Genomic DNA, 27919 nt, shown 5'->3' with positions numbered 1-27919 from the left:
CCTGTTTCCACTAAACGCGATTTTTCTGATGCAGATTTCCCCATAGGCATTCATTGGGGTCAGTTTTTCTGCATCCATTCTGCATCCAATCTGCGTGTAGTGGAAACAGGCCCTTACTGTCAAGATCGATTGATTCCAACAGCTCCGATCTGATTTCCTATCAAATTTTCCATAGACGTGAACGCAAAATCAATCGGAAATCAGATCGGGCCTGTTGGAATAGTCAATCTGACAATACATCTGTCAGAAAATTGTATTATGTGTACCTAGCATTAGGTATACCTTATTCCAATGCCTTAAAACCCCAGTGTTTACAGCGGATAAGCTGCTGTTGTTGCTATAGCAATAATAAGGCGGCTGCACCTCCGTATCTTACATATGCCCTTGTCTACAAGGAAGTGTATGTATATTTCTGTATGCGACTTATCTGACTTCCTTAACAACAGGGATAAAAATATCCAGATATGTAATTTCGTACATTTAAAAGAGGCGCGTGCAAATCGGGCACCAGCATTTTTCGCTAACAATATTTAAATAATGGTTAACCGACAATTACTTCTGTGCCACTATTCCTGTCCCCCAATAAGTATAACTAAAGCTGGCCATACATTAGGCAATTTTACCAGTCGTATGGCAGAAACGATCATTGATCGAATCTGCTAGAAATCGCTAACGCAAATGTTGCCTGATGGATCAATTTCCCTCTGAAATCGATTGATTCGGACAGGCCGGAAAATTTTGCTTAGTGGCGAGCCGGGAGCGCATCGCTTGTGGAGTTCGATTTGATGATGACAGACACCGAATGTTGGCAATACTCTCACCTGTTCCACTAGCGCATGTCCACTCATGCCTGGTGGTTTCCTCCATGCCACGGGTCTCCTCCTTGTGTCCTCTTCTCTCCGTCATGTGACATAAGCTGTAGTTGAAACACTAGAGCTCTGCCATCATATATGCCGGAGCTCTAGTGTTTGAACTTCAGCTTGCGTCACATGACTCAGGGAGAGAAGGCACAGGGAGGAGACGTGAAATTGTTCGCATGTATCGATCGGACATGCTGCAAGATGTCAGGCCATTGTGGTCAATCACGTGCATGGTGGTAACGATAAGCGATATCGGGGCGATCGCCAAAAACCCCTTGCGCTGCCCCCCTAGTGTATAAAATGTACCCCATGTGTGCATTTATACATTAACTGTCTTATATTGCCCACTGCGCTGTGCCAATCTGTCTTCTGGTTCCTCCTCTTCCAATTGCGCCTCACACTCTGTCTGCTCACATGCGTGCTATACGCTGGCTGGCGTGCAAATGGAAGAGGAAGAACTGGCAAACTAATGGGCTCCACGCAGTGGGCGATACAGGACATGTAATGTATAAATGCACACATGGAGGTACATTTATACTCTGCTAATTCCAGAGAGATTTCATGCTGAAATCGATCGGAATCGGCCTGCAGTGAATGGGCAGGTGACAGATCTCTCTCTAATCAGATTGAATTATAGACAGATTTGTCTCTTGGTCAAATCTGCCCATCACCGCTAGATGTATGGGCACCTTTACACCGTCCCACGTGTGTGAGTGGAGTTACCCCTTATTCTCTTGTACTCTGCACTCAGGCAGTGGGCCAACACACTGGCGGCATGTGAAAAGTTCACAGAGAAAAGGGCCAGCATCCAACAAAGCAGCTCTTTTCAGGTCTGTACACAGCGGTGATGGGGGATGGAGCCAGCTCTGTTTACCTTCCTTTATAAGCCTCATATATTGAGACAATTAGTCCGTCCTGGCGGCCAGGAGAATGAGCAGAGAGCATTGTGCTGCCTATTCACTCTCCCATTATTATTAACCTTCTTCCCTCTTAAGAGCCTCCCAAGATCAACAGAGTAATCTTTCCTCCTGGGAGAGGCCACTCAATGTCACCTGCTGCTGTCACAGCCGGGACTTCACACTGATGGACGGCCGTGCTAAATACAATAATAATGAAGCTGAACACTCACCTCGCATTAAAGGAAGATGGATCACAGCGATGCCCCGCGTTGACGAGCGCTCCCGATCCATCTTCCTGCCCACGGGTATGCGCCTCTGTACTGTAAACAGAGGCCTCTACCCTCTTATGCTGTTAAGGCATTTTTTTGTATTGACCCGATGAAGCGGGCCATAACCCGCGCAACGCGTTGTCAGTTTTTTCAATAAATATTTTTCCAGTTGAACTGGTGTCTCTATCTTCTAGAGAAGTAAGTGATTACCTCCTCTCTAATGGAGACTCTGGAGGTCATGTTTGACTTAAAGGGAAGGTCCAAGCAAAATAAAAAAAATGAGTTTCACTTACCTGGGGCTTCTACCAGCCCCATGCAGCCATCCTGTGCCCTCGTAGTCACTCACTGCTGCTCCAGTTCCCCGCTGGCAGCTTGCCGACCTCGGATGTCGGGGGCCGCATTGCGTACGTTTTTACGCATTCCCACTAGTGCAGGAACATCAACACATACATTTTTACGCATTAGGGGTTCAACGCCTAAAAATGTATGCATTGAACCAGTAATGCGTAAAAATGTATGTGTTGATGTTCCTGCACTAGTGGGAATGCGTAAAAATGTACGCAATGCGACCTGCCGACCTCCGAGGTCGGCAAGCTGCCAGCGGGGGACTGGAGCAGCAGTGAGTGACTAAGAGGGCACAGGATGGCTGCATGGGGCTGGTAGAAGCCCCAGGTAAGTGAAACTCATTTTTTTATTTTGCTTGGACCTTCCCTTTAATAGGTTTGTGTTGGTCTCAGGTCGTCCTTTCACCAGGAGAGGGTTGTCCTTGACCTATGTAGAAGGTGAGACCGGGAGCCCTTATGGTGCAGTATCGTTGAATAATGGTTACGGAATTAATATGTGAATAGTTTATACTCACAAAAGTAGGTTGCAGTCTTGCAACCACCGTATGCGCATGCAGAAAAAGACCGTTTCCGCTCGGTTGCCCGGACACTCTGGAACCAGGTGGTCGCTTTCCTCCTTCGGTCACCGGTAGGCTACGCTGTCCCGGTGGTGAGGATAACACCTCGGAGAGGTGTGGGGTATACAGATCTATGCACTCCCGCTCTGCATGGCTAGTAATAAGGTTATCTGTCTTATTGACCTGAGGAAGCGGGCTCTGTCCCATGAAACGCGTTGTCTACAGTATAACCGGTTTTATTATAATAAAGACTCCTTTTTCCATCCAGTGAGTCTTCTTTGGAGGTAAGAGACCTCCTTTATTTATTATAGTTTTAATTTTTAATTTTTGTTCTACACCTATGCAACTTTTATAAAAAATACATAACTTGGGCGCCTCCACCAACATGCTTTTTCTTATGTTCGACTTAACCTCTTCACCTCAAAGGGTTTTTCCTCTTAACCACTTGCCGACCAGTGGCTTTCTGGCTGATCTGTGCTGCGTAGGCTCTCCAGCCCGCAGCACAGATCAGCAAGCAGCCAGGGCGATCAGACTTACCCCCTTTTTTCCCCACTAGGGGGATGTCCTGCTGGGGGGTCTGATCGCCGCCTGCTCTCTGCGCTTTGCGGGGGGGGGGGGGACTCTTCAAAACCCACCTCCGTAGCGTTTTCAGGGCTCCGTCCCTCTCCCTCCCTCCCTGAGCTGCGCAGGACGGATATCCGTCCTGCGCATTGTAGGATAGGCTTCCGCCTATCAAATGACGGCGATCCCCGGCCAATCAGAGGCCGGGGATCGCCGAACTGCCCTACGGCGCTGTTGCGCAGCAGCGCCGTATGATGTAAACAGTGGGGATTTCTTCCCCGCGTGTTTACATTTTGCCGGCGAGCCGCGATCGGCGGCTCTCCGGCTGTTCACGGAGACAGCCTCCGTGAACGGACATGGCGTTTCCATGGAAACTTGCAGACGACCAGTTTACGCCAATCGGCGTTAGCTGGTCGTCAAGAGGTTAAAAAAAATAGCAATTTTCACCCATCAGCGCTCCTTCCATTCATTCACCTATAACTTTATTACTACTTATCACAACGAAACAATCTATATCTTGTTTTTTTCGCCACTGATTAGGGTTTGGGGGGTACTTTTTGCTAAGAATTATTTTATTCTAACTCAGTTTTAATGGGAATAATTGAAAAAAAATTATTATTTCTCAGTTTTCGGCCATTATAGTTTCAAAATAAAACATACTACCGTAATTAAAATCCACACATTTTATTTGCCCATTTGTATCAGTTTTTGCAACATTTAACATTTTTCCCTAGTACAATGTATGGCGCCAATATTTTATTTGGAAATAAATGTGCATTTTTTCAGTTTTGCGTCTATCCCTGATTACAAGCCCATAATTTATAAAGTAATTTTGTATACATATTAAAAAAAGTTCAGTCCCTAAGGTAACTATGTATTTTTTTTTATTTGTAATTTTTTTTTAATTAAAAAAAATAATAATAAACACTATATTACAATTTGGCCACAAGATGTCCTCAGTGGTGACTTCATGACTTCAGCTCCGTACTGTTAGTACGGTAACGGAAGCACAATGTGCACTGATTCATGAATGGCAGAGCTAGACATTCAGTGATCGAGTGGTAATGAGCGACTGTACCGAGCACGGGGGGGGCGTAGTACTTACGCCCCTGCACAGAGTTGTGTCATTTTGCAGCGGCGTAGTCACTCGTCTCGGGGGAGGGGAAATATTATTAGTCAGCTTATACCTCAAATGAGAACATGACCACCAGAGATGGCCCGAACGGTTCTCGGCGAACTTGTAGGCTTGTTAGCTTGCTCCTTGCTGATTCTTATTGCTAAAAAAAGCACCCCTCAACGGCTCTTTTGAGAGCTAATCTTGTTCTTGTGATCTATTTTTTTTTTTGTGTGTCAGTCAGTTGCAGCTGGCCTTTTGCCCCTTGGTGGTATAATTACTACTGTGGCAGGTGCAGATTTGTAATACTCATCACTGCATTTAACTACCTGTTGTTCACTTCAGTGCTCCCACCTACCTATGTGAGCGCACGCAGTGTCACTGTGCCTGTCCGGTACCTCTCTGTCTGTGACAGGTGCACATTGTAATACCCATCACTGCATATACCTACCTGTTGTTCAGTGCACCCATCTACGTACGTGAGCGCACGCAGTGTGATATACCACTCCGTGCATACCTGTTCACTGCACCTGTGTAACCGTACACTGTATTAGTCAAGTCAGTGCATACCTTTCACTTCATCCCTCCCAATATGGACAAAACAAAAGGCAGAGGCAGGCCACCTGGCAGTTCTCTTCGAGGTCACGCTGTTGTGATTTCGTGCGGCCCTCGACCAAAGTACAGTGTTCAGAAGAAGGCACGTGTCACCAACCCCCAATATTGTCAGGACGTAGTTGACTAATTAACACAGAACACCTCATCTTTCTCAGCTTCCGCACGGAAGCGTGACATATCTCCCTCCTCCTGCTCTGTTTCTGGCACCCCACTTAACACTCAGTCGGCCGCCACCACCAAAGTGCCATCACCCCAGGGCCCAGCGGTTTGTGGAAATGTTTTTGTGTGTCTGCCTCAGATGAGAGCAATGCCATCAGTACTCTCTGCCACCGAAAATTGAGCTGTGGAAAGACCAAGACCCGCGTAGGGACAACTACCTTACAAAGGCACATGATTACAAAGCACAAACTGCAATGGGAGGACCACCTGAGGAAGAGCAGCACACAAAAGCAAAGCCACACACCGCAGTGGAAGATACCAGGCCGCAATTTTTCTCTCAAAAAAGGTGATACCTAAACAGTACCATGATGTTGAAAGGAAAGTGGTGACATCTCTGCCACACAGCGTTGGGTCAAGGGTCCATCTGACCACGAATGCCTGGTCTGCAAAGCACGCTCAGGCCTGCCCAAAGACTAAATCAGTCCCCACACACAGCATCTCTGCCTGCACGCCGTGTGACTGCCTGCGCCAAGACTAAGTCGGTCCCCACACAGCATCTCTGCCTGCAGGCCGATTCGCTGCCTTCTCTGCCACCACCAACAGGGTCCAGGACTCCAGGCGGATTCCTGAATTTTTAAGGCCGCTGCTAGCAGCGGCCGCTATACTAATTTTTCTTGTGCGTGTACATGCCTGCCTAATTTTTCTGGCTGCACTGCGGCTGCAACAACAAAACAAAAGGCATGTACATGTGTCAATTCCCCTTCATGATTGTTACCTTGCCGTGGTGAAGGGGCTTGCGTATCACAATGAAGAAATGACCGACAGCTATATGAGTGTCTCGGGGGGTGGCACACCAAAGATAATAAGGTCATTGCTTCATTGTGGACAGACCAAATTCGATCAGCTGGACAATCACTGTTGTTCTGTCATTGAGCTACCTCAGCCTGGCGACCATATGGGCTTGAAAACTGATATCGCCTGCACTCTCGCCATGGTGCGCACCAGTTCAGCACGGCCATCACAACACAAACAGCTGTTTGCGGTGCGTTACACAGTGAGTTTGGTGTGTCAGTGTGAAGCAGTACTCTAATTACACTCCCTGATTGATGTATGCACATGCAAGATTGTTTAAAGCACTTTAGGCCTGCAATGTAGCATTTAATGTGATTTCTGCACTTAAAACGCTGCTTTGCGTCAAATCCAGATTTTTCCCCGGGACTTTTGGCATCTATCCCACTCATCCATGCAAAAACTCAGATGTTAGACCCCGTGAAACATCTTTTCCATCACTTTTCTGGCCAGCATAAGGTTTCTAGTTTTCAAAGTTCGCCTCCCCATTGAAGTCTATTGCGGTTCGCAAGAACCGAACTTTTGCCGAAGTTCTCATTCGCGGTTCGCGAACCGAAAATTGGAGGTTCGGGCCATCTCTAATGACCACCTGCTGGTGGGACTGGCAAACTTCAGATGTTCAAGAAAGGTCTCATTTTCCACTAGAGTGACATCCTACACGACTCACACAACATGAGGACATTTAGCATCAAAGGGAACTAAACATACATTTGTAATACCGTAATTCCTAGAATTCTAATTTAGCAATTGAAAACACAATAAATAAGAAAAAGGTTAAACAACAACAACAACAAAAAAATAACACTGGTACAAAGTGCAGGTGAAGTTGGATTGCTCTGAATGCTGGGGAACAATCAGTAGCGGCTGGCTGTCATTTGGGCAATAACAGGGCCCCTTTTGTGCTTCCCAGGATAAAAGAGCCAGGCGGACACATGAAAGGCGGATGAGGATCAGAGGCAGGAGTTGCCTGTGATGGTGTCCTTGTTGTTCGCTGAGTAGGAAGATGAAGGCGGAGAGAGGCGACGGCTATTACTGTGCCCTGCAATTACTCCACAGCATTCCTTGTGGCTTATCCAATATTTATAGTGACATATTACAGTAATGGCACAGATTACAAGTCACAACAGGAGAGCCGCAGCCAGTCACACAAAATCCGTCCCTTCCTTTCACAGGAGGCTAATAAAATTCCAGTTGTACATGCTCTATTCATAGCCCATCTTGACTACTGTAAGATCCTACTCTGTGGCCTGCCTAAAAACAGATCGGCACCCATGTTGTACGTAAACAGTATAATGGTTAAAAAGTGGATACACACCCCTTAAAAACTGAGAGGCAAACGGTGCCTTGTCCAGAAACAGTCCTCAGCCTGCCATTCGAGTGCAGAGATCCCCTTTATAACCTAGCCATGAACGACAAACCCGCACTGAGCATGCACAAGTAAGGTCTGCACATGTCCAGTAGAAGGATGCGCTCATTCACAGGTTTACTCCTCTGTGCACAAGGGCTTGCCTCTTCTAGGCATGTGTGGACCTTACTTGTGCATGCCCAGTGTGTAGCTCTCGTCCACGGCTGTACTCACATCCCGAAAGAAACCTACTCATGCTGAGTCGAATTGTACTAATTGTAATTGTACTTCAGCCTTTAAAATGTCTCCAGGGTTGGAGTTGTCTCGATTGGGTATGGCTAGGCATTCCAAAGGGTAGGGGTAGCATGACAGAAGGTTCTTCCTTCAAAGGTTTTGAGTTGGAATCTGGGGGTGGTCAAGTTATTAAATCCTGTCAATCTGAGTTTGTGGGAGAAGCAGTTTAACACCATCCTCCCACCAACTGCTAATCCCTGCTAAAATGCACTATGTAAACAATGAGGCCTTGCACTTTACTGCACATATGACCGCTCTATTGTGAGCCCAGCTCTCATAGTGAATGTCAGTAGCCAGAAGCTGAATACCCACCAGCAGATGTGGCCAGATGGATCAGATGTCGCCGCCAACGATCGTTTTCCCAATCCATCTGGCTACATTTGCAATTGTTGTTTGTGGCAGGGGTAATAAACGATCGTTTACATGATCGAGGCAAACCTGCGCAACTCAATGCGGATTGGAAAGATTCTCAACCACATGTTGGTCGTTCAAAAACTAAAGATCGTCACAGGTGTCGTTCAACATTAACAAATAATCATTAAACAATGTTGCTCAATATGGGGTTTATTGCGCAAAATCATTCGGTGAGTATAGGCCTATAGAAATATTAAATGTACATCAGCACCCACACGTGCTGTTTACATTGCAGTTCTGGATATACCTGTCCTGGGCCGGAATATACTATATACCGTATATACTCGCAAGCAAGCCGAATTTTTGACCCCCCAAAAGTGGGTCAAAAGTTGGGGGGGTCGGCTTGCTTGCGAGTCTCGTTGGTGGAAGGCCCCTCCCCCCGCCCCGTGTCCGCCCCTGCTATTAGCTTACTGTGCGGCTTCCTCTATTCCCCTCTCCTTCTCCCGGGCATGTAAATAGTTCACAGCAGCTCGCTCCACGGCGGCTGCTGTGTGATGACAGGAAGCTGGAGGCAGAGCGGTTTCCATAGTAACGGTGATACACATCGCCGTTACAGGAAACCGCTCTGCCTACAGCTTCCTGTCATCACCCAGCAGCCGCCGTGGAGCGAGCTGCTGTGAACTATTTACATGCCCGGGAGAAGGAGAGGGGAATAGAGGAAGCCGCACAGTAAGCTAATAGCAGCGGCGGCCGCGGGGGGATGGGGTTGAGTGAGGCGGGGGGCACTATACTAGCTATACCGAGCACTATACTAGCTATACTTGGGCACTACACTAGCTATACCGAGCACTATACTAGCTATACCGGGCACTATACTAGCTATACTGGGCACTATACTAGCTATACTGGGCACTATACTAGCTATACTGGGCAATATGCCAGCTATACTTGGGCACTATGCTAGCTATACCGGGCACTATACTAGCTATACTGAGCACTATACTAGCTATACTGGGCACTATACTAGCTATACTGAGCACTATACTAGCTAAACTGGGGCACTATACTAGCTATACCTGGCACTATACTAGCTATACTGAGCACTTTACTAGCTATACTTGGGCACTATACTAGCTATACCGAGCACTATACTAGCTATACTGGGCAATATACCAGCTATACTTGGGCACTATACTAGCTATACTGGGCACTATACTAGCTATACTGGGGCACTATACTAGCTATACCGAGCACTATACTACCTATACTGTGCACTATACTAGCTATACTGGGCACTTTACTAGCTGTACTGGGCACTATACTAGCTATACTGGGCACTTCACTAGCTATACTGGGCACTACCTACCCATACTGGCCACTATACTAACTATACTGGGGCACACTGGGGGGGGGGGGGGGAATCACACGGCCAGCATTTCCTACCCCCGGCTTATATGAGGGTCAATCATTTTTTTCCTGGTTTTTCAGGGAAAAGTTGGGGGGTTGGCTTATATACGGGTCGGCTTGCTTGCGAGTATATACGGTATACTGATCACAGGTAGGAAGTGCCAGTCAGTATAATTAAAGGAAGCCAGTGGTCCGTGGGTAGCCTTGCCATCCTCCCCGAGCCCCCTAGTTCTCCCATGATCACCTGAGGTAGTTTCCCAAGTCGCACTCTTCTGCGCATGCGCACCCCCTTTGCGCTTCCACTATTGGGAGCATTCTGTGCTTGCGCAATGGTACTGCACAGGTGCAGAACGCTCCCGCCCACAGAAGAGCATGGCCGGATTTTAGGCAAGGCCACAAAGGCCATGGCCTAGGATACCAGGAAGCAAGGGGCAGGCAGCAGGCTGGCACACTGATGCAATACAGCTGCCAAACATGTGAACTGCAGTGGTCAGGCAGGTGCCTGGGACTCAAGGAATGAAGGGTCAGCAAATGGGGGCAGCTTGCTGTTTGTGATACTGTTTGTGACCTGAGCTATTATTCACCATTACTGCACACATACTGCAGTGTGTACCATCTAAAGAGGACCTGTAGTGAAAATAATGTAATGAATAAAATTGCTTATTTTTTAACCAGTGTTTGCCCATTGTAAAATCTTTCCTCTCCCTGATTTACATTCTGAAATGTATCACTGGTGGCGACATTTGAAAATTGTTCCCTTTCTTTATCAGGAACAGATAGGACATGCTGGAAATGTTCGATCAACCCATCTATCTTATGGGAAAATTGCATTGTTTGTACCAGCCTTAAAGTGGACCTGAACTCTTGCACAGGACAGAAGGAAAACAGAGAAAAATGCACCCAGTACGTATTTAAAGAGTTTAGCCTGTCTAATTCCCCTCATCTGTGTCTAATCACAAGTAAAATTTGATCCCTCAGCTAATTCAGCTCAGGAATCTCCTTTGCATTTTCAGAGCAGCTAATTTGTAAACACAGGGGCCCATATGCAATTCATTTTTTTCACCTGCTTTTTCTCCTAGGCCAGGGGTAGGCAACCCGTGGCTCCAGAGCCGCATGCGGCTCTTTTTCACCTTTGCCGCGGCTCCTAGGCCGCGGCTCAGGTAGTGTGTGTCAGTGGCTGCGGCGGGCGTGTGACGTGTGCTGTCGCTGGCCGGCAGCCTATCAGAGAGGCCGCCGGACCGGTGCAGTGCGGGGCTTAGGGCGGCCATTTTCCCGTAGCCCTGCAGTGTAATGCAGGCAGGACGTGACGTCGGGAAGGAAGAGGATCGTGGGAGTTGCGCGCCACAAGGAGGTCGGGACAGGAGGAGATCGTGACAGGAGGTCTTCTGACCAGGTGAGTAAATGGGTTTTTCTTTTCATATCTGCTGAAGGATTGTGCATATTGGGGTCATATCTGCTAACAATTTGTGCATATTGGGGTCAGATCTGATCCTGTATATAGCATTAAAGAGACTCTGAAGCGAGAATAAATCTCGCTTCAGAGCTCATAAATAGCAGGGGCACGTGTGCCCCTGCTAAAACGCCGCTATCCCGCGGCTAAACGGGGGTCCCTTCACCCCCAACCCACCCCCCGCAAAAGTGTGTCGTAGAAAAAGTCGCTGGCTGTCTCTTCCTGGAGGCAGGGCTAACGGCTGCAGCCCTGCCTCCAGTCGCGTCTGTCAGCGGCGCATCGCCGCCTCTCCCCCGCCCCTCTCAGTGAAGGAAGACTGAGAGGGGCGGGGGAGAGGCGGAGATACGCGCTGACAGACGCGCGTGGGGCAGGGCTGCGGCGGTTAGCCCTGCCCCAACCAGGAAGCGCTCCCCCGGTGTATCGAGGGGGATTTGGGGGTGAAGGGACCCCCGTTAAGCCGCGCTATAGCGGCGTTTTAGCAGGGGCACACATGCCCCTGCTATTTATGAGGTCTGAAGCGAGATTTATTCTCGCTTCAGACTCTCTTTAAGGTAAGAAACAATACATGCAGTGTTAGATTTGTTTTATAATGGTTTTGCGGCTCCCAGTTTTTTTCTCTTTTCGGAAACGGGTCCAAGTGGCTCTTTATGTCTTAACCTGCTGAGCGGTCTGGACGAGCTCAGCTCGTCCAGTACCGCCGAAGCCTGCCGCTCAAATTTGGCTCAAATAAATTTGGCTCAAATAAAAAGCAGCACACGCAGCCGGCACTTTGCCAGCCGCGTGTGCTGCCTGATCGCTGCCGCTCTGCGGCGATCCGCCGCGAGCAGCGGCGAAAGAGGGTCCCCCCCAGCCGCCTGAGCCCAGCGTAGTCGGAACAAAAAGTTCCGGCCATCGCTAAGGGTTGGATCGGAGGCGGCTGACGTCAGGATGTCGGCTGACGTCCATGACGTCACTCCGCTCGTCGCTATGGCGACGATGTAAGCAAAACAAGGAAGGCTGCTCATTGCGGCCTTCCTTGTTTATTCTGGGCGCCGGAGGCGATCGGAAGAACGCCTCCGGAGCGCCCTCTAGTGGGCTTTCATGCAGCCAACTTTCAGTTGGCTGCATGAAATAGTTTTTTTTTTATTAAAAAAAAACCCTCCCGCAGCCTCCCTGGCGATCTTAATAGAACGCCAGGGTGGTTAAAGGTTGCAGACCCCTGTCCTAGGTTATAGTTTAAAAATTGTCGATAAAATTTATTTAAAATCACCAGCAAGCTAGAAAATGCCCAAAATAATTTTGATAATACATTTTCACCAACCTTTTGGTACTTTATCAGTTGCAAAGTGCTGAAAAGTTATTTCAAATAGAAAATGAAAGATTATCTCCTAGGTGAAAAAGTGAATTGCATATGGCCCAGGGTTTTAACAATGTCTGCTTCCATGACAGCAGGAAGTAGACACGCTGCAGATTTATTGCAGGATTTATAGCAAAGAAATGTTTTCCATTAAAGGGCAATTGAAGAGAGAGGGATATGGAGGCTGCCATATTTATTTCCTTTCAAACAATGCCAGTTGCCTGGCAGTGCTCCTGGTCTATTTGGCTGTAGTAGTGACTGAATCATACCAGAAACAAGCATGCAGATAATCTTGTCAGATCTGACATTAAAGTCTGAAACACCTGATCTGCTGCATGCTTGTTCAGGGGCTAGGCTAAAAGTATTAGAAGCAGAGGATCAGCAGGACAGCCAGGCAACTGGTATTGCTTAAAAGGAAATAAATATGGCAGCCTCCATATCCCTCTCTCTTCAGTTGTCCTTTAAAGGTTATTATGCTGTTGCTTATCTTTTAGAGCAGAGAGGAAGTTCTGAGTTCAGATCTGCTTTAATAGACACATGTATTCTGTATAATTTTGTCTTTTGTGATGGATGAGGCACCAACGTGCAAATTATTTTGGAAATTGCCTGTATGCAGTAAGTGTCGCCAGTGGAAGATTTTTTGCCCATTTTCGACACATGTCAGCGCTTGTGTCCCATGGAACAGGCCAGCTTTCTCTGGTGACATTCTAGATGTGCGTCAAAGGCGCGGGGGAAATGTGCTTTTGAGATTAATTAGCGGACTTTGCAGCTCTGGCAGGGCGGCCTGTAATGAATGTTGTCAGGCAGAGGAGCTGGCTGCGATCGGTGTGTGATTCACGGTCACTGTGGCACTGGCACACGCTGCTGCTGCCGGTGACATTCTCCGCATTGGAAATGTGTCATTAATTCATAAACGCACAGAGACCGCAGGAAGTCACAGTTCATTAGCCCCGTGTTTATTTGAATGCTGTTCTTATTTCACAGCGATCTCATGTAATTGGTTGCCAGTGATGCAATCTGTGATCTGACCTTCCATACTGTAGCTGGCTTATGGTGTTAAAGTGAATTTGCCAAAGTCATGTTAGTAGGCTGACCATGCCTGGTCTTAGGTTATTATTATGTAGTATTCATATAGTGCTGAGATCTTCTGCAGCAATGTACAGAGTACACAGTCACTGACTGTCCTCAGAGGAGCTCACAGTCTAATCCTAGTATTGACATACTGTAGTATAATAATGTCCTACCATATTATTATTATGTATTTCTATACTTACATCTTCTGCAGCACTTTACAGAGTGCATTCTGTATATACTCGAGTATAAGTCTAGAAATTTGGGTTTGACTCACTAAATAAAAGTATAGGGGTCGACTTATACACGAATCAGTGGCAACACTGAGTAATGTGTGTACTAATAGTGACATTCCCATTTGCAGCAATGTACCCAGCGGTAAGGGTTACATTCTTGATAATGGAAATGTCAAGAAAGCTCAGGTCTGAAAGTCCTGCCAGCAACAATTAACAAGGAAAGGGGCAGGGGGGGAAATAATAAGCTCCAGGAAGGGGAGCAAATAATTGATGCACTTGGGGGCCTGGAGGAATTATTGGCTGCACTTAAAGGACAGGAGGAGTTAATGGCTACAATACTCGATGCAGTGCAGTCAATAGCCCCAAGTGCAGCTGTTAATTTTTCCTGGGCCACAAGTGCAGCTATTAACTTTGCTGGGTAGACTTATACTTGAGTCAATAAAAATTCCAGCTTGAAAGGGTCAAATATTGGAGTCGATCTATGCACAAGGTCGACTTGTATTCGAGTATAGGTAGTCATGTCACTGACTGTCCTCAGAGGAGCTCACAATCTAATCCTACCATAGTCTAATGTCCTACCATATTATTATTATTATAATAATAATGTATTTATACAGCACTGGCATCTCTACAGCACTTTACAGAGTACATAGTCATGTCGCTCACTATCATCATATGGTATACCCCTCATACTGACCCATTATACCCTATGGACTGTATACTACAATCCCCTATATTAGCTATAATCTCACAACCACCCCTTCCCCTCCAATGCTAATGCTAATGTTTTGCTTTGACAATGCTAACTGTGCAGGTGAAACTCAAAAAATTAGAACATCGTGCAAAAGTCCATTTATTTCAGTAATTTAATTTAAAGAGAGCCTAAAGCGTGAAAAAAAATCGCTGTCGATTCCGGGGCAAAGTCTTGGATTTTGCTACCCGGAGGAGACAGAGCTTAGAGCTGTAGCTCTGCCTCCAGTCCAATCAATCTGCACTGATCGCTGCCTCTCTCCACCCCTCTCAGTGACAGAAGACTCAGAGGAGCGGGAGGAGGCAGAGATCTGTGCACACGACACGAGTAGGGGCAGAGCTACAGCCCAAAGCTCTGCCTCTACATGGAAGCGAACCCCAAATCTTCCCCTCGGGGATTTCGGGGAGAATAAGACTGCAGCCATTAGAGTGCGCCCTAGTGGCTGCAGCTCTGGTGCTTTGAGCCTGCCAGGAGAAAAGCACAATATAAATGTTCTGTGTCTTTGTGCCTTGTCTTGAGAACCACGTACGCAGAACGCTCACAGTGATGGGCACGTGATCAGGCCAGATGCGCAGACAGGGTGCGTATGCGCATGACTCCCGGTGAGGTCGCACGCTACCGTAACCGCCAGCAGGAGGGGACCCAGAGGATGCCGAGGGACCTCGCAGGCTACCCCCATCTGGAGGAAGCTCAAATTCCATTTTTATCCTCAATTCAGAGTCCCTTTAAGTTGTATTACTGAAACCCCTTTTATCGGATTTGGATAACAGAATGGTGTGAGGAAATTCATACAAACATCATGGGGAAAACATACAACCTCCATGCAGATACTGTCCAGGCTGAGAATTGAACCTGACTTGCAGAAGTTATGGATGGAGCTGGGCTTTAATAAACACATGTTGATCAGAGAAGGTTTTGTACGTTGGATCATCAACCACAATCATCCAGCATCAGCCTGACATGTGTGCTCTGTGCCGATCAGAGCAGCCGTTCCCACAAGTATACACAGCAGAGGCAGCCTGAGATCTGGGGAGGCAGGGAGGCTGATAGCAAACCATCAGGCCATGCTGCCAGCAGAGGAGACTCTCTGGATGAAAGGAGAGGAATTCATTCTGCCTTAGCATAATGTCTAGACGAGAAAGCTATTAGGCAGCTTGCCCCAAACCAGAGTCATCTGCGGCCCAGAGAGCGGGAAGCACAGGGCTGTTCCGCCTGCACTGATCTATGGCAGACACTGCCATGTGTCCTATGGAAACCTGATGCCATGCTATGCTGAGCTACAGCCAGGTGCACGCTGGGACAAGGGCGCCCCCTTCTGCTGCCCTGAAGCACTAACTACTTTTTCATTTATCAGTTCTGGAAGTTATTTAAAGAGGCACTGTAGTGACACATAGTAGAATGCAGTAAATAATTCAGGATACTCACTTTTATGCTAATTTTTCTTGATCCAGCATCAGAAACACTTTTTATACCTATAGATTGCTGTATATTAGTATGTAGCCCCGCCCTCCCAGTGATGTCACAGCCTAGGCTGCAGTCGCTAAGCAGAATTATTCTCCCAGAGCATTCTGGGGGACCAGATCTATTTCGTACTGGCTTCAGAACGCTCAGTGAACAAACATTCTGCAGAGCTGCACCTGGCAGGACTAAAAATGTTGCCACCTGTGATAAATCAGGGCAAGGAAAGATTTTACAATGGGCAAATACTAAGGGCTCATTTCCACTAGTGCACTGAGCGGGTGGGCGGGATCGCAGGCGAATCCTATAGCCGTGCCATGCACGGCTATGGGTTTCACAGCCTCCGCCGCGAATTCTGCGGGGGGTTCCGGCCGAATCGCTCCCGCAAGCGATTCGGCCACGGCGCCGTTATCCCCTATGGCAGAGTTTCCCCGTGCGATTCATGTGCGGGGTAACTCTGCGGAATCGCGGCGGAAACCGCGATAGTGGAAACGGGCCCTAAGTAAATCATTTAAAAATGGATATTGTAAAAATCAGGGCTGTGGAGTCGGTACAAAAATCAACCAACTCCGACTCTAAATCCAGGTACCCAAAATAGCTCCGACTCCGACTCCTTAGTCTAATACTTACCAGGGCTGTGGATTTGGTACAAAGATCATCCGACTCTTCTCTTATAAAACCAGCGACTCCAACTCCAGGTACCCAAAATTGCGCCGACTCAAACTCCACAGCCCTGGTAAAAAATACCCCCGAAATTTGCAGCCAAGCTTCCGTACTTACACGGCTCACAGAGCTGCTGCTTGGGCTTGGCGGAGAAAGCTGAGCGAGTTCAGCTCGGTGTAAGTGTGCGAGCGATCTGCTCCTGCGCAGTGTGGCCAAGCTATGTCAGCAGGACCTGGTCTTAGGGGTTGGGGTCCTCAGCACTGGAAAGAAAGACAGGAGGGCGACAGGGGAAGCCTCTGGGTCCCCAAATCCCGATTGCTGATTCCGCGGAATTCCGAGGAGTCTTTTTTAGGTCATTTTTTGCAGTCTTTAGTTGGCCAAATATAAGCTGTCTGCACTCTCTGATTGGTCCAGTGCTTCCGACTGCTGTTATTGGGGTAACATTACAGAGTTCTGGTAATGCGATATTTCTGCAGAAATCCGATTTCCGAGGATTCTGGTTTTGGTCAATTTTTGCATCCTCCAATTGGCCAATGCTTCCGAGTTCTGTGATTGGACTAAAACTACCGCGTGACGGTACAGCGGTATTTCTACAGAAATCCAATTTCCAATTGGAAATGACAATTTCCGATGGGAAATGTAATTTCCGTGGAATCAGAATGAGCATCCGTACTGGTGATCTCCTGGGAATCAAGGGAGGGTACTGTGTGCACCTCAGAGGGAAGCACTTGTGTGTCGCTGACACCTGCTGGAGCGGCATGAGTTATTACAGTACAGTTTTCTCCATAGATGCATATAAAGTGGAGTGTGCAGTAGACGCAGATTAGATCACATTTCCTGAAACACCACTACAGCAAACCCGCAACACTAGGGCTGTGGAGACTGAGAAATTCTGAGTACCTGGAGTTGGAGTCGGTGGTTTCGTAAACTGAGTAGTTTGATGATTTTTTGTACTGACTCCACAGCCCTGTGCAATCCGACAACTTTTGTGTATTGAGAACCTCAGTGACTGCCTGTCAGGTACCTAACCTCAGTGATTGCCTGTCAGGTACCTAACCTCAGTGATTGCGTGTCAGGTACATAACCTCAGTGACTGCCTGTCGTGTACCAAACCTCAGTGACTGCCTGTCAGCTACCAAACCTCAGTGACTGCCTGTCAGCTACCAAACCTCAGTGACTGCCTGTCAGCTACCAAACCTCAGTGACTGCCTGTCGTGTACCAAACCTCATTGACTGCCTGTCAGCTACCAAACCTCAGTGACTGCCTGTCAGCTACCAAACCTCAGTGTGTTATGCTCGGTGGTATATTCTCCACAGTCAGCACATAATGCATAACCTGACGTGAAGGAGACACATACGCAAGCACAAGGAACCAGGATATCCCCAGTTGTAGTGGAGGAGAGGACTGACTCCCGTAGAAGATGTGGCGCACAGAGCAAGCGTAGATCCGAGCAACCACAAACAATACTTAATATACAATGGATATGATATTCCTAGCGTATTATAATTACAGCTATCAATGAAACTACAAACGACTGACTAACATATGTATATATCGGCGAGGAACCGATATATAACATAAGCAATATAACACAATCCTTCACTGACCCAGACTCGGCTGCTATACACTACAACAGCTCCATTACAAAAGTCATGGATGACTTCGCCCCCTTCGTCAATGCCCACCCTCACCGTGTCTGTCGCCGACCCTGGATGACCAAAACCACTAAACAGTTAAGAAGATGCTCTAGAGCCTAGGTTCTCAACGTGTGGTACGCGTACCCCAGGGGGTACTTCTGATGGTTCCAGGGGGTACTTGGGCATGATATCTTTAACCAAGAATAAGGAATGTAGAGTTTTAGAAAATGATAAATCAAATATAAACAACACCAAATTAGTATTTTAGCTAATTAAAAGCAATAGTAAATGCTTGGAAATTGTTTAGAACCAATTATCATGTACTACGATTAAATACATATTTGTCAAGAGGTACTTGTGATAATGTTTACTATGCCAGGGGGTACTTGGTGAGTACAGGGTTTTAAAAGGGGTCCATACCAATAAAATGTTGAGAAACACTGCTCTAGAGCAGCTGAACGGCGCTGGAGGAAAAGTAACACAAGTGAGGACTTCATCTCATATAAAATTGCCTTGAACAACTTCAGAAATGCACTCTCTGTGGCAAAAAAGTCCTATTTTTCTTCCTTAATATCCGCCCATTTACACAATCCAAAACGCTTGTTCAGCACCTTCAACTCCGTTCTCCATCCCCCTCCTCCTCCATCTTGCTTATCAGCGGAAGAATTTGCAACATACTTCACTGATAAAATTGACAAAATCAGAAGTGAATTCTCCACGCAGCCCTCAAATCCCACCTCCACACCTCTCATTGACTGTTCTCTAACTGCCTTCTCTCCACTCTCTGAACACTCTCTCTCCTCTGTAATTGCCAAAGCTAATCTAACCACCTGTTCTTTGGATCCTATTCCCTCCCATTTCATTCCGCAGCTATCCTTATCTCTCTTGCCTGCACTAACACTATTTAACCTGTCCCTCTCTACTGGCATCTTTCCGTAGCCACTCAACAAGGCTGTTGTGACACCACTACTTAAGAAACCATCTCTAAATCCTACCACACTCGCCAACTACCGCCCAGTCTCACTTCTCCCATTTGCATCCAAACTACTTGAACGCCATATACATGCAGAATTAAGCCATTATTTATCTGCTAACTCCCTACTTGATCAGTTCCAGTCCGGCTTTCGCTCCAACCACTCCACGGAAATGGCCCTTACCAAAGTGACCAATGACCTTCTTACAGCTAAATCCAAAGGTCGATTTTCCATACTCATCCTTCTTGACCTGTCATCAGCATTTGATACTGTCGACCACACCTTACTCCTACAAATACTTTCAAATGTAGGAATAAAGGGCCTTGCTCTCACATGGTTATCTTCCTACCTCTCTGGAAGGTCCTTCACAGTCTCCTACTCAGATCAAATCTCTTCTCCTCATGCTTTGTCTGTCGGGGTTCCCCAAGGCTCTGTCCTTGGTCCTCTCCTCTTTTCCATCTACATGCACGGTCTTGGTGATTTAATCAACTCATTAGGGTTTCAATACCACCTCTATGCAGACGATACACAACTGTACCTCTCTGCCCCAGATCTTAACTCCCTCCTTAAACTTGTTCCTGACTGCTTGTCTGCTATATCCTCCTTCATGTCCTCTCGCTTCCTAAAACTTAATATGAGTAAAACTGAACTAATAATTTTTCCACCGTCTCTGTCCACCTCCCTGCCTGAAGTAACAATAAATGTTAATAACACTCCCATAACTTCAGTTCCCAAAGCTTGGTGCTTGGGGGTAATATTCGACTCATCTCTCTCTTTTATTCCTCATGTTCACTCCATAACCAGCTCCTGCCATCTCCAACTCAAAAACATATCTCGCATCCGTCCTTTTCTCACTCAAGACACAACTAAAATGTTAATACATGCTCTCATAATTTCTCGTCTGGACTACTGCAACATACTACTCTGTGGACTACCTTCTAACAGACTGGCCCCGCTCCGGTCAATACTGAACTCAGCTGCTCGTCTCATTCATCTTTCTTCTCGATCTTCCTCTGCCGACCCTTTGTGTCAAGCTCTTCACTGGCTGCAAATTAACCAGAGGATTCAGTTCAAACTCCTAACCCTAACCTACAAAGCTCTCCACAATCTCTCTCCCCGGTAGATATCCTCACTAATTTCCAGATACAAACCCAATCGCAATCTCAGATCGGCACATGATCTTCTGTTGTCCTCCTCTAGAATCACATCCTCACATTCACGCTTACAAGATTTTGCACGCGCTTCACCCCTCCTCTGGAATGCCCTCCCACAACACATCCGTCACTCGCCAACCTTTGTTGCCTTTAAACGCTCTCTAAAAACACACTTGTTCCGACAAGCATATGCGCTACCTTAGGCCACTTCCCTTTGTCCTAAGACCAAATTTCACTCCTACTAGGTGTCCTAAAACACACAGCCTATATATATTTGCTGCATACTACCCCTCCTCTTGTTTCCCCCCATTCCCTTTAGATTGTAAGCCCGCAAGGGCAGGGTTCTCTCCCCCTTTTGTGTTTTGGTAACCATTATACATTTTATTCACCATGTTAATTTTATCACTGTCATTACCAATTCTATAATTTGCTTTTGTATCATTCTTTGTATTTTGTCACTAATTATGTATCTTGTATTTTGGTGTATAGCATTGTCTGTATTATTATGTACCCCATGTTTGTTTCCTACTTTGTACAGCGCCACGGAATATGTTGGCGCTTTATAAATAAATAATAATAATAATAAGCAAGGAACACTAGCTAGGAACTGGAGCAATACAAGGAACAGGACTAGGAAGGATTCGCTACTTCTACGCAGAAGTGAGCGCAATCCACGCAAGGTAACAGGAACAGGACTGAACTAACTAAGCATGGGTGATCACGATAAGCGCAACCTACCGAAACATGCTGGAAACTGACTGACTGAACACAGGATATAAACAGTTCGAGTACGTATATATCAGCGACACTGATGTATGAACGTAACACGAATACAAGGAAAATAACAAAAACGCTAGTATGCGTATACATTGGCGATGAACCAATATATGATGCAAGACTAGCAAAGTAACAAATACTGATAAACAAGAACAGGACTAGAAGGACTCACTGACTCCTGCGCAGGAGATCAGTGCAGTCCACATGAATTAACACTGGAACTAGGAACACGGTCTTGGGACAGAGTAACAGCAAGACAGGCTGATGCTGGAACTATGATAGCCCGAGGAGCACTGCAGGAAACCGCTCTTTATACTGAGGTCATCCAATGGGAGCAGACATGCAGATTCCCACACAGGTGAATGATAATCAGTCACAAGCTGGCAGCAGGGAAAGGCAGACAAAGCTATGCAACCAGCATGAAAAGGATTGCAGCTCCACTGCAACAGACAATGTTTGACTTCACAAGAGCATCTTAAACTGTCATTAACTTCAGAGCGACTGCAGATGGAATCAACACTCAGTGTGAGCGCAAGCAAAACTATGCGAGCAAATGCACGCAAAGAAATCAAAAACTGCTTGTCTACAGTAAAACTGCAGCCAGCAGTACATGCTGCAGAAGTGATCATAACACAGTGACTGCCTGTTGGGTACCAAACCTCAGTGACTGCCTGTCGGGTACCAAACCTCAGTGACTGCCTGTCGGGTACCAAATCTCAGTGACTGCCTGTCGGGTACCAAACCTCAGTGACTGCCTGTCGGGTACCAAACCTCAGTGACTGCTTGTTGGGTACCAAACCTCAGTGACTGCCAGTAGGGTACCAAACCTCAGTGTCTGCCTGTCAAGTACCAAACCTCAGTGTCTGCCTGTCAAGTACCAAACCTCAGTGACTGCCTGTCAGGTACCAAACCTCAGTGACTGCTTATCAGGTGCCAAACCATAGTGACGTCTGGAGGGTGCCAGTTATATTCTAATGACTCTGTTGATTACTTTTCTACATGCGGCTAGGCAGAAATAGCTATCTGCGATGGCGGCATTGGTGAAAAGAAAACTTGAGGAAAAGTAGTAATTGGCAGTCCTCACCTTGAGCAGATAGATGGGGATGTTACTAAAATCCACCGGCAGCTTCAGGAGGAAACGGGCCGAGAATTCACCTGTCTGTAAAGTAGAAAGAACAAGAAATTGGAATCAGTTCCAAAATAAATGCCCCCTTTTAAAGAAAACCCAAGGTAAAAATAAATTGATGAGATAAAATACATTTGTATCTATCCTCCTACTCCTGAAAATGACTTTTAGAATCTTGTGATTTTATTCAGCTAAGAAAAGAATGTTTAATGTTGTATAGTCTCATATGCTAGCAAAGTCTTTCAGTGTTCCAGAGGCTAAAAAAATATGAACTATTGACCTTTTTTTAATCTATTCCAGCCACTCAGCAGCTGTTCTCTGCCAGGAATTAGTTTTATGGATGTAATTCCTTATCAGTGAGGATTACACTATAAGTCCCGACTGGAGAGAAACGGTCACATGCATACTTTGATGATAACGCTTACAACTCAGGCAGAAAAAGTGAAAAGGGGAACAGAATATAGTTATATCTGTATGCTTAGCCCTGTTTATACACACAGTGGCGGACCTACCATGAACCCACCTGAATCTAGGGGGCAGCATTTGGACAAACAGCTTGGGCCACCTGGCACCTGCCTCCTCTCTTCTGCCCACCTTCCTGGTGCACACACTACACTCATCATTCACGCATCCTCAGATCCCCTTCCTCATTCGACCGGCGGCACCTGCTGCCCTTCAATATGTCATAATAGGGCATGGTACGGTGAAACCCCATCACCGGCTAGAAATCGCCATCACCAGTCAGAGGGGAAGCTTTGGCACACGACCAATCAGGCGGGGTGCTGGCACCAGACTGGATAATCACAGCTGCCCGCTGCTCCTTTAGCTAACAGGTGCCGAAGGTCTCGCGGGCGATATAATCAGGTGGCCAATCTTAGAAGCCTGCTGCTCCTTTTGCTTACTGGTGCCAATGGTCTTGCACAGGTACACAGGTTTATCTAATGTTACATATCACCTCAGGTACACATTAAACTTCTAATCTAGGGGAGTATATGTATATGCTGTGAATCTTTCTCCCCCTTGCCAGCATGCTTCATGTTCCTTTACCGTGGCTCCTGAAGACAGCAGTGGAAAGAAAACGCCATCAGGCTCAGCCTATCCTCCCTGCCAAGCAAAGTGCAGCTCATAGCAGCCTCAGCCTATCCTGCCTACCATGCACAGTGCAGCTCATAGCAGCCTCAGCCTATCCTGCCTGCCATGCACAGTGCAGCTCATAGCAGCCTCAGCCTATCCAGCCTGCCATGCACAGTGCAGCTCATAGCAGCCTCAGCCTATCCTCCCTGCCAAGCAAAGTGCAGCTCATAGCAGCCTCAGCCTATCCTGCCTACCATGCACAGTGCGGCTCATAGCAGCCTCAGCCTATCCTGCCTGCCATGCACAGTGCAGCTCATAGCAGCCTCAGCCTATCCTGCCTGCCATGCACAGTGCAGCTCATAGCAGCCTCAGCCTATCCTGTCTGCCAAGCACAGTGCCGCTCATAGCAGCCTCAGCCTATCCTGTCTGCCAAGCACAGTGCCGCTCATAGCAGCCTCAGCCTATCCTGCCTGTCATGCACAGTGCAGCTCATAGCAGAGCAGCCTCAGCCTATCCTGCCTGACATGCACAGTGCAGCTCATAGCAGCCTCAGCCTATCCGGCCTGCCATGCACAGTGCAGTTCATAGCAGCCTCAGCCTATCCTGCCTACCATGCACAGTGCAGCTCATAGCAGCCTCAGCCTAACCTGCCCGCCATGCACAGTGCAGCTCATAGCAGCCTCAGCCTATCCTGCCTGTCATGCACAGTGCAGCTCATAGCAGAGCAGCCTCAGCCTATCCTGCCTGACATGCACAGTGCAGCTCATAGCAGCCTCAGCCTATCCGGCCTGCCATGCACAGTGCAGCTCATAGCAGCCTCAGCCTAACCTGCCCGCCATGCACAGTGCAGCTCATAGCAGCCTCAGCCTAACCTGCCCGCCATGCACAGTGCAGCTCATAACAGCCTCAGCCTATCCTGCCTGCCAAGCACAGTGCCGCTCATAGCAGCCACAGCCTATCCTGCCTGCCATGCACAGTGCAGCTCATAGCAGCCTCAGCCTATCCTGCCCGCCATGCACAGTGCAGCTCATAGCAGCCTCAGCCTATCCTGACTGCCATGAACATTGCAGCTCATAGCAGCCTCAGCCTATCCTGCCTGCCATGCACAGTGCAGCTCATAGCAGCCTCAGCCTATCCTGCCTGCCATGCACAGTGCAGCTCATAGCAGCCTCAGCCTATCCTGCCTGCCATGCACAGTGCAGCTCATAGCAGAGCAGCCTCAGCCAATCCTGCCTGCCATGCACAGTGCAGCTCATAGCAGCCTCAGCCTATCCTGCCTGTCATGCACAGTGCAGCTCATAGCAGAACAGCCTCAGCCTATCCCGCCTGCCATGCACAGTGCAGCTCATAGCAGCCTCAGCCTATCCTGCCTGTCATGCACAGTGCAGCTCATAGCAGCCTCAGCCTATCCTGCCTGCCGTGCACAGTGCAGCTCATAGCAGCCTCAGCCTATCCTGCCTGCCATGCACAGTGCAGCTCATGGCAGCCTCAGCCTATCTCTGCCAAGCACAGTGCAGCTCATAGCAGCCTCAGCCTATCCACCCTGTCATGCACAGGGCAGCTCATAGTAGCCTCAGCCTATCCTGCCTGCCGTGCACAGTGCAGCTCATAGCAGCCTCAGCATATCCTGCCTGCCATGCACAATGCAGCTCATAGCAGCCTCAGCCTATCCTGCCTGCCGTGCACAGTGCAGCTCATAGCAGCCTCAGCCTATCCTGCCTGCCATGCACAGTGCAGCTCATAGCAGCCTCAGCCTATCCTGCCTGCCATGCACAGTGCAGCTCATAGCAGCCTCAGCCTATCCTGCCCGCCATGCACAGTGCAGCTCATAGCAGCCTCAGCCTATCCTGCCTGCCATGCACAGTGCAGCTCATAGCAGCCTCAGCCTATCCTGCCCGCCATGCACAGTGCAGCTCATAGCAGCCTCAGCCTATCCTGCCTGCCATGCACAATGCAGCTCATAGCAGCCTCAGCCTATCCTGCCTGCCGTGCACAGTGCAGCTCATAGCAGCCTCAGCCTATCCTGCCTGCCATGCACAGTGCAGCTCATAGCAGCCTCAGCCTATCCTGCCTGCCATGCACAGTGCAGCTCATAGCAGCCTCAGCCTATCCTGTCTGGGAAGCACAGTGCCGCTCATAGCAGCCTCAGCCTATCCTGTCTGCCAAGCACAGTGCCGCTCATAGCAGCCTCAGCCTATCCTGCCTGTCATGCACAGTGCAGCTCATAGCAGAGCAGCCTCAGCCTATCCTGCCTGACATGCACAGTGCAGCTCATAGCAGCCTCATCCTATCCGGCCTGCCATGCACAGTGCAGCTCATAGCAGCCTCAGCCTATCCTGCCTGCCATGCACAGTGCAGCTCATAGCAGCCTCAGCCTATCCTCCCTGCCAAGCAAAGTGCAGCTCATAGCAGCCTCAGCCTATCCTGCCTACCATGCACAGTGCGGCTCATAGCAGCCTCAGCCTATCCTGCCTGCCATGCACAGTGCAGCTCATAGCAGCCTCAGACTATCCTGCCTGCCATGCACAGTGCAGCTCATAGCAGCCTCAGCCTATCCTGCCTGCCATGCACAGTGCAGCTCATAGCAGCCTCAGCCTATCCTGCCTGCCATGCACAGTGCAGCTCATAGCAGCCTCAGCCTATCCTGCCTGTCATGCACAGTGCAGCTCATAGCAGAGCAGCCTCAGCCTATCCTGCCTGACATGCACAGTGCAGCTCATAGCAGCCTCAGCCTATCCGGCCTGCCATGCACAGTGCAGCTCATAGCAGCCTCAGCCTATCCTGCCTACCATGCACAGTGCAGCTCATAGCAGCCTCAGCCTATCCTGCCTACCATGCACAGTGCAGCTCATAGCAGCCTCAGCCTATCCTGTCTGGGAAGCACAGTGCCGCTCATAGCAGCCTCAGCCTATCCTGTCTGCCAAGCACAGTGCCGCTCATAGCAGCCTCAGCCTATCCTGCCTGTCATGCACAGTGCAGCTCATAGCAGAGCAGCCTCAGCCTATCCTGCCTGACATGCACAGTGCAGCTCATAGCAGCCTCATCCTATCCGGCCTGCCATGCACAGTGCAGCTCATAGCAGCCTCAGCCTATCCTGCCTGCCATGCACAGTGCAGCTCATAGCAGCCTCAGCCTATCCTCCCTGCCAAGCAAAGTGCAGCTCATAGCAGCCTCAGCCTATCCTGCCTACCATGCACAGTGCGGCTCATAGCAGCCTCAGCCTATCCTGCCTGCCATGCACAGTGCAGCTCATAGCAGCCTCAGACTATCCTGCCTGCCATGCACAGTGCAGCTCATAGCAGCCTCAGCCTATCCTGCCTGCCATGCACAGTGCAGCTCATAGCAGCCTCAGCCTATCCTGCCTGCCATGCACAGTGCAGCTCATAGCAGCCTCAGCCTATCCTGCCTGTCATGCACAGTGCAGCTCATAGCAGAGCAGCCTCAGCCTATCCTGCCTGACATGCACAGTGCAGCTCATAGCAGCCTCAGCCTATCCGGCCTGCCATGCACAGTGCAGCTCATAGCAGCCTCAGCCTATCCTGCCTACCATGCACAGTGCAGCTCATAGCAGCCTCAGCCTATCCTGCCTACCATGCACAGTGCAGCTCATAGCAGCCTCAGCCTAACCTGCCCGCCATGCACAGTGCAGCTCATAGCAGCCTCAGCCTAACCTGCCCGCCATGCACAGTGCAGCTCATAACAGCCTCAGCCTATCCTGCCTGCCAAGCACAGTGCCGCTCATAGCAGCCACAGCCTATCCTGCCTGCCATGCACAGTGCAGCTCACAGCAGCCTCAGCCTATCCTGCCCGCCATGCACAGTGCAGCTCATAGCAGCCTCAGCCTATCCTGACTGCCATGAACATTGCAGCTCATAGCAGCCTCAGCCTATCCTGCCTGCCATGCACAGTGCAGCTCATAGCAGCCTCAGCCTATCCTGCCTGCCATGCACAGTGCAGCTCATAGCAGCCTCAGCCTATCCTGCCTGCCATGCACAGTGCAGCTCATAGCAGAGCAGCCTCAGCCTATCCTGCCTGCCATGCACAGTGCAGCTCATAGCAGCCTTAGCCTATCCTGCCTGTCATGCACAGTGCAGCTCATAGCAGAACAGCCTCAGCCTATCCTGCCTGCCATGCACAGTGCAGCTCATAGCAGCCTCAGCCTATCCTGCCTGTCATGCACAGTGCAGCTCATAGCAGCCTCAGCCTATCCTGCCTGCCGTGCACAGTGCAGCTCATAGCAGCCTCAGCCTATCCTGCCTGCCATGCACAGTGCAGCTCATGGCAGCCTCAGCCTATCTCTGCCAAGCACAGTGCAGCTCATAGCAGCCTCAGCCTATCCACCCTGTCATGCACAGGGCAGCTCATAGTAGCCTCAGCCTATCCTGCCTGCCGTGCACAGTGCAGCTCATAGCAGCCTCAGCATATCCTGCCTGCCATGCACAATGCAGCTCATAGCAGCCTCAGCCTATCCTGCCTGCCGTGCACAGTGCAGCTCATAGAAGCCTCAGCCTATCCTGCCTGCCATGCACAGTGCAGCTCATAGCAGCCTCAGCCTATCCTGCCTGCCATGCACAGTGCAGCTCA

At 48.7% G+C, this 27919-nt stretch overlaps 1 protein-coding gene across 5 annotated transcripts in view; it reads right to left on the bottom strand.

Moving 5' to 3' along the window:
- The window catches only part of BABAM2 (BRISC and BRCA1 A complex member 2), a 316793-nt gene that overhangs the window by 234885 nt on the left and 53989 nt on the right, over positions 1-27919 (bottom strand). For all 5 annotated transcript variants that reach the window (XM_068232739.1, XM_068232738.1, XM_068232737.1 and 2 more), the window contains one exon: positions 22220-22294. In XM_068232739.1, the coding sequence (XP_068088840.1) occupies positions 22220-22294 (75 nt within the window). The remainder of the gene's footprint in view (positions 1-22219; positions 22295-27919) is intronic.

This window comes from Hyperolius riggenbachi, chromosome 4 (assembly GCF_040937935.1).
Source record: "Hyperolius riggenbachi isolate aHypRig1 chromosome 4, aHypRig1.pri, whole genome shotgun sequence".
In the NCBI taxonomy this organism is placed as follows: domain Eukaryota; kingdom Metazoa; phylum Chordata; class Amphibia; order Anura; family Hyperoliidae; genus Hyperolius; species Hyperolius riggenbachi.
Note: the sequence above shows the minus strand (reverse complement) of the source record. Positions and strands in the feature narration are given on the sequence as shown.